Source organism: Epinephelus moara, chromosome 20 (genome assembly GCF_006386435.1).
Source record: "Epinephelus moara isolate mb chromosome 20, YSFRI_EMoa_1.0, whole genome shotgun sequence".
In the NCBI taxonomy this organism is placed as follows: domain Eukaryota; kingdom Metazoa; phylum Chordata; class Actinopteri; order Perciformes; family Serranidae; genus Epinephelus; species Epinephelus moara.
Genome location: NC_065525.1, coordinates 28,853,684 through 28,861,080, shown reverse-complemented (window position 1 = coordinate 28,861,080; position 7,397 = coordinate 28,853,684). Strand labels below are relative to the sequence as shown.

The 7,397-nt window shown below is 39.2% G+C and overlaps 1 protein-coding gene across 1 annotated transcript; it reads left to right on the top strand.

Moving 5' to 3' along the window:
• Nucleotides 1-512: 512 nt before the first annotated feature.
• On the top strand, nt 513-4,364 carry LOC126408183 (uncharacterized). Its single transcript, XM_050073597.1, has 3 exons — nt 513-663; nt 943-1,457; nt 3,549-4,364. Exons 2-3 carry the CDS (start codon nt 951-953, stop codon nt 3,687-3,689), a joined length of 648 nt encoding a protein of 215 aa, XP_049929554.1. The 5' UTR covers nt 513-663; nt 943-950; the 3' UTR covers nt 3,690-4,364.
• The last annotated feature ends 3,033 nt before the right edge of the window (nt 4,365-7,397 follow it).

Below are 7,397 nucleotides of genomic sequence, written 5' to 3'. Positions count from 1 at the left end.
GTGGTTTAGTTTTAATGTACTGGTTTAAGAGGTTGGTTTTAAGGTTTTTTCCTTCTCCAAGAAATGTTAAATGTTATATGGACAGACATGTGATTTTCCACTCTGGGTTCTGGAGATCCTGGAGACAGGATTTAGCTCTTGTTCAAATAAAGTGGAAGCAGTGTAGAAGCTTGTGTAGGAATGTGTCATTGTCAATCAGTGTTTTGAGCCGTAAGCTAAATGATATGACTGCACTGTGAAACACATTCGTTCTGGTGTTAATATTAAAATTGTCATTTCATGGATTGAAAATGGCTCAATAACAGGTCATCTTCTGCTTTCAATAAGACCTGAACCTTACAAGGCCAAGAGTCGACTTGAATAGACAGGACATGTCATGAAATCTAATAATGATAACGCCCCGTAATCAACTCCTGCCACACACATCTCCCACCCGGCCTCTCAGTCACTTACTGTTTATCTCAGTGAACCAACTCTCAGTATTCACAGTAGTGCATTGAAAAGATAATGAATTCACTTTTTCTTTTGCCAATCTCCTGATAATTAGGTTAAAATTTGAGCTACATTTGGATGTAGACCTGACTAATGATCAGTCATTGGTTCAAGTCCACCTCTCACCAACTTGCAAGAGAGAGGAAGACACAGGCCCAGGCTGTACCACAGGTATGCTCCACTTTACACACAGCTGATGTGTTTTTTTAAGACCAAGTGTTACAGGTAAACAAAGCTTGCTGTGTCAGGGTTAGTCAGTTTGTAGACTGCAGGAAGAGTGCGCACTAAATCATATTAGTAATGCTCCAAACTGTTAAGTCAACATGTTTATTTTCACAGATCAGAACAAATGCCAGCGTGTGATGCTGAACTGGTCTGTTTTTCCCTTTGCCTTTCATTATCATGAATTCACATGCTCTCTGACCTTTTCATCATTTTCTCTTTATCCAGAACTGACTATGGAGGAGCACCAACCCAAGCTGCCTCAAACGAAAGAAGAATATGCACAATACCTTATCTCTCAAGTGAAGAGTGAATTAAGAAAGAGCCCTTTTGTGTTAAATGTGTTTTTTGGCTTCACCCTTATGTGCGTGGAGGAGTTCACTGAGAGGGAGTTCGCATGCCCCTGCGACACTGGGTGGAATAGTCTGTTTGCAGCTGTATATTTAGTTGTACCTGCAGTTCTGGTCCTTCTGCTGATGATATCCATTAAATGTTTCCAGAACAGGATGGATTTAAAGGAGCATGTAGCAAGTTGTGCTTCCATCTTTGGCCCTGCCATATTTTGGATCATCATTGTGTTGTGGGATGGCCAAACTTTGGCCTGTGCATTGACAACCTGGTCAGGCAGTTATGAGGATTTAGACGATGCTGCGCCTCAGAAATGGTGCGAACCAGCCAATCTCACCTCATCACAACAGTCTGAGTATAAGGCCAAGACCCAGCGCTGGTTTTTCATGTCTCAGGTAAGGAACAATCTGATGTCATTAAAAATAGATTGTTGCCATTTGTCAGAAAATAGTGTGGAAACAAGACTGACGCTGCAGCTGAACAGTCTTTGTTTAGGAAGGTCCCTTAACGAGTGAAATGACCTGGAAGTAAGTGGCAGCCTTGATAAGAGCTGGTCAAATCAGGGGAAGGTGCTTTATTTCCTTCTTCCTTATCTTCTTTAGCCAGCTGGACCATCATTTATAAAAGGAAAGGAGAAAATCTTGTCCCAAATTCCTTGTGGCACAAACATTAAAAGTAATGCAGCATTGGGACGTTCACAAAAAGACAATATGCAATCTACAGAAATATAGCAATTATTTTAATTCAGAGGTACTCCTGCACACTTTCTCGCTCACTTCTTAAATATCTATTTGATTATAATGTTTTGGTGATATACTGAAATATTGTAGTTAAATAAATATTTCAGCAGTAGGCTAAGTGAGACAGTGTGCGGGAGTTCTTCTCATTGTTTTTAGCATTGCACCTTCCTCTGACACAGCTGCATAAAACCGCAGAGCAATCATTAATAGTAAAAGAGCTGGAAGAGCGCAGCTTTGGAAAGTTACGTGACCCAACTTCAGATGTTGAGACAAATCATAAATTGACATCATTAAGGGTGTGCATTGGGTTCTCCCGGTCATGGAACACTTTTCTCGTGATGCCTCCATTTTCCTAATTTATCACCTTAAAGTCAGCCACGTTGCCGTTAACATGCAGTCAGAGGTACCTTATGTTTTTTTCCTTACTTTGGTTACTACTCTATGCAACGGTTTAACAAACTTTGAGCAATTCCTTAAGTATAAGACCAAGATAAGGAGAAAAACTTAAGGAATCCGGAAGGAGAAGACTTAAGAATATTTTGTGCAACTAATTTCTTTAAAGGAAACCTTAATTCGTGCTTCATGCAACCGTCCCCAGAGACTAAGTTTGGAAGGCTGTGAATGGTAAAGGTGATTTAAGCCAGACATTACATAAATTAGTGGACAGCTTTGTGTCGATGTTCATTCATTTTCCGTAAGCTGATGTTGGGCGATAGGTGGCGTACACCCTGGACAGGTCACCAGACTATCGCAGGGCTGACACATGGAAACAGACAATCATTCACGCTCACATTGATACCTACGGCCAATTTAGAGTCACCAATTAACCTGCATGTCTTTGGATTGTGGGGGGAACAGGCAGACTCGGCACAGTAGGGCTCCCCCACCCTGAGTTCGAACCAGGAACCCTAAATGCTGTTAAATGACAATGCTAGTCACTGCACCACAGTGCTGCCCATAGCAAAGAGTTAGCTAATCGCTAACTTAGCATTAGCATAAGTAACGAGATGTTGCCATTGCCCTTATCTTGACCTCAACCACTTCTCTTTTAAGCTAATAATTCATAGCTAGCTAATTGTTAACTACACAATTTCGTCAGGACTTCTGCATCCGGGCCAAAGAGCGAAGGGGGCTGATTGTGGACTGATGTGTAGGTTAAGGTGGGCGGGTGACATAGCTGCTCCAGCTGCAGTTATACCTGCTCGTTTCATGGTGACATTCAGAAGGAAATCTGTGTGATATTCTGTTACCCCTCTCCCATTTATTTGTACATCATGTTACCATACAAGATTGCATCATGGTTTCACCCTTTATTTTCTTGTTGACCGGCCAGGTTCAAATAGTGTCGTCGTTGCATTAGCATGCTAATGTTAAGCTGCATAACTTCTACTATGTTCACCATCTTAGTTTGGCCTGGTATCTATCATTTGCATTGTACTTTATACATTATAATTTGACCTGATGATAGCGAGTTTAAACATTTGATCACTGTTGAAAATTCATCCCAAGCAGAGCATGACTGTGTGTGCCCAATAGTTGTTGAAACATTTCTCTAAAAGACCTGTCAGAGGATCACCAAAGTAAATAGGATTCATGGTCGAGGAACCCTAAATGTTTGATCCATGCAGTAGTTGATGATACATCAGTGGTAGACCAACAAACTTTCTACAAAATATGTTGCAGTGCTGGTAAAAAACGTAATTTCACTTTTCTTTCTCTTTGTTTTGTCTTTGATCTGCGGTTTAGGCCATTGGATTGGGGCTGATTATAACCATCACTGCTTTTTTCATAGTATATTTAATCTGCAAAGGTTTATGGGAGGGCTGTGGCAAGTGCTGCCGTAATAAAGCCAAAAGAGATCCAGACACTCCACTTCAAGACATTTGAAAATAGCACTAAGAAGAGAAAATCAACACAACTTAAACAAGGAGTCCGAAGACTTTGGAACTGAACGTAAAGTTATTACTATAGAAATCATTTATTAAAATAAATCATGGATGAAGCTTAGGTTAGTTTTGTTGTCATTAATCACATTGTTGTATTGATAGGAACAAGTCTGATAATTAAGTAGCCCTTTTTGGTAAAATATAGTTTGATGTGCATCAGAAGAAATGTATCTGGAATCTGTTTGCATGTCTAATGCCAACTTCTTCATCTGGAGGCCACGTCATGTCAGTACCTTGGAAGTGGAGAAGGGTGTGTGTACATGTGTAAATAACAAGTTCTGCAGAAACAGATTACATCATGAGGCTTTAAAAAATATTGACAAGAAATACTTTACTTAAAAAATATGTATTTTCTTTTAAATATTGTTGGTATTAACTTAAAAAAAACTCCACAACATAATCAAGAGTAAAAGAATATCAATGCATTGTCAAGATCTTTACATAGACTTTTTCTAGTAGCTTTTGTATTTTGCATATTTACATGTCAAAACTGTCAAGCTAAAGTTTCCTTTAACTGTTCTCAGTAAAAGTTTTGTGGGCACTTTGGTCCTTTTGTATATGGACGACTTAAAATGTTTAAAATAAAAAATCAAAACCAAATATTAAATAACAACATGTAACATGTATTTCCTTTTTATGCAAGCTATGCATTTGCTGTATCATGAAATAAACAAAAACATGTTAAAGGACAATTATTTCTCTTTTTTTTATTTTTAATAACTGAAGAAATTGGTTTTAAGTAACACATCATTTTATTTTTACGTTTTTAGGGAATCCACATTTAGTTCCTTCACAGTAAACTAGACAGCAGGATTATACAAAAAGCATCATATTCTGACCATGTTTACATTAATAGCCACATCCACCCACTTAAATGTTAGCCAACACATACATTACTGAAGGCCTTTATTGTAAAGAGACAGAAACATTGCGAAGCCACTGACACTGACAGTTAGCTGATAGAGTTCCTGTCAGTTATCTCACTATTCAGATGTATGTTACAGTGTGAATGTCTCTCATACAAAACCTGCACTCACTGAATGAGTGATCCTGTTTACCAAAAGTATGAAATCAAAAAGAGGCTGAAAAAAAATAACTCTAAATCACTGGCAAAAACATTATGTGTAATTGTGTTAGGAGACAAAATCATATTGAGGTGCAGTCGATCACACCAGCTGACACGACAGTTCCCATTTGAGCGACTGTAGTTGTGTATTTGCTGAATACATTCACTCTTCATTCTTAAGGTTTTTTGGCGATATAATACTGTTGGTACTCAAACAAATGTCACTAGCAGGCTGTTTTCCTAATGCTGTCATTTGTAGCATCATCCTACACACAGAGTTGTTGTGTTAATCTTCACAAATTTAACACAAAGTCCTTCAAAGCCCTGACGAGCTGGCATGTAGTTACATGTAGTGTACTAACAGCTCTGTTGCAAAGGAAGTTGTGTACAGATGCAGATAAGGGCCCTTTCGCATACTGTATGCACTGTCTGTGGTAATTTAGTAACAACAATACACATTTGGATTTAAGCAGAAAGGATTCATCTGTTGTGCCATCTAGCGTCAATGTTAAATTACTCGTGACAGTTCACCTGACCAGAGCGCTGATATAAACCTACCTGTTTCTCAGCTGCTGGCAGTACAATCAATGCCAAACACAGCACCGTCTCTATTTCATTACTTTCAAATGTATTAAAAAGAGGAAAACTACAACAAAGGGTCATAAAATAAGATAAAAAATGCAAACAAAACCAAACTTTTTATTCCAGTTTTTTTAAATGCCCCCCTACTTTTGGGGCCCTGGGTAATCACTCCCTCTTTTCCTTTCCCACTATGATGCCCCAGCTCACTCAAGATAAGACCATTCGGGTTTTTTCATCGACCACCATTGTTAGCAAGCCCTCCGCGACAAGTGCGTCACAAAAACACCCATTTTTTTAACATGAAACTGCTTATTCAGTGTTTTTACTGGTTTAAATCGTGTATGTTTGTTTCTGAGAGGAAGAGACCTCTGCGGATCATTCAGCTCCCAGTAAAAACCTCCTGAGCATGAACTCAACACTGAAAGAATCCTAACAGAAAGACAAATGCTGCATTTACTGTAGTTTATTTATAGTGTTGTTGCTAATAGGTCCCACTTTAGGCTTTACATACTGCACATTATGTGTACTTAAACTAATAAATACAACACACAAGTTCAATGCCATGTTGAGTGGCAACACGTGACAAGGAGGGGGCCCCAAACCCAGGGCTCCTATAAGTTGAAGGCTAGGTCAGTCCACTTCTATTTACTCGTTCACTTTTATCCACTGTGCAGAGGGACCCACCCATCCTGTGTCTGTGACACTTGGCTTCACCATTCTGTTTTATATCTTACATTTCCTGTAGAAAATGTTAAGCCTGCAGATAAAGACACAGACTCTCAGGCTGCAAACACTTACTGTGAATACAGTGTAAAATAATGAGTACAGTATAAGACGGATGATTATATATGGGCACCTGAACACATCAATATATGACTATATGGCTTCATTAAAAAATAAATATAAAAAATGTATATAAGAGTCCATGAGTATATAGAAGGAAAAATCATGAAGTATAACAGGGAATATTTGAAAAACAAAGTAAAACTTGACTGTACTCGGGTTCCTTTATTTCTTGAATACAAAAGAAAAACATACAAAGGAAAACAAAGGAAAATACAGACTTAATTGTCCCAAACAAACTCCAAACTCAGTAAGTAAGAGATGTTGAGATGTTCAGGAGAACTGGAAGCTGGAAGTTCACATTTTCATCCTTTTACCCTCTTTAACACCCAAAGCCAGTCTGTGACACGCAGCTGCCTTCCAGCTGCATTTGTGGCAATCAAAGCCAGGTGTTTTTTGGCAACATCTGCAATTTTGGCTCACCATAACTAAGTAGTTTTGCTCCCCAAACCCAAACTGTCAACTCCGTCTTACTGCTGCATTTGTGCCACTCAAAGCAGGATGGCTCTTAAGCAACATTCACAGTCTTTATTTAACCATAACTAAATAGTATTGTTGCCTAAACCTAACCACCGACCCCTTCTGCATCAAGATACAATGCAAAAGGCTGCCCTTGGCGTCATTTTAGTCGTTTGCCCAAGTGGCAAAATATGACGAGTAGGGATGAGATCAGGTGGGAATTTCAGGAATTGCCTTGAGTGGCCACAACCAGCTCAGGCAGCCACCTGGTGGAGATTTGTATTCTACTGAGTGCACTCAGTTAAAGGGAAATTTCGGTTTATTTCAATCTGTCTCCTATCGTCCTAAATTTGTTTCAAGTGACTAGTGACATAAAAATAATAGTTAGCATGTTAGCCGTTAGCCTAGATACAGCCGGGGCGCATAGTAGCGTCAGACCTGTTAAAACGTAAGTGAACGGCCGTACTTCAAGTGCAAAGTTAGTCCACTAAACAAGGCAGAACTGGACAGTAGCCTGAAAAGTTCATACATTTATTTTATGAAAGATTTAGAGAATAATGGCTGACTTTTTGCCAGACTTCGACTTTGTGGAGGAGGAATTTGATTTTGCAGAGCTTGATGGCCGCCCTTATTTATTTGGGCCAGAATACACTGACGAAGAGCTTCGTGAAATTGAAGAATGGAGGAGGAGAGAGAGAG

Bases quoted from the DNA above. Each gene is read 5' to 3' on its own strand.
- LOC126408183 (XM_050073597.1), top strand. From the start codon at position 951: ATGGAGGAGCACCAACCCAAGCTGCCTCAAACGAAAGAAGAATATGCA. The intron at 1,458-3,548 runs GTAAGGAACAAT...TCTGCGGTTTAG, and splicing joins GCTGGTTTTTCATGTCTCAG to GCCATTGGATTGGGGCTGAT.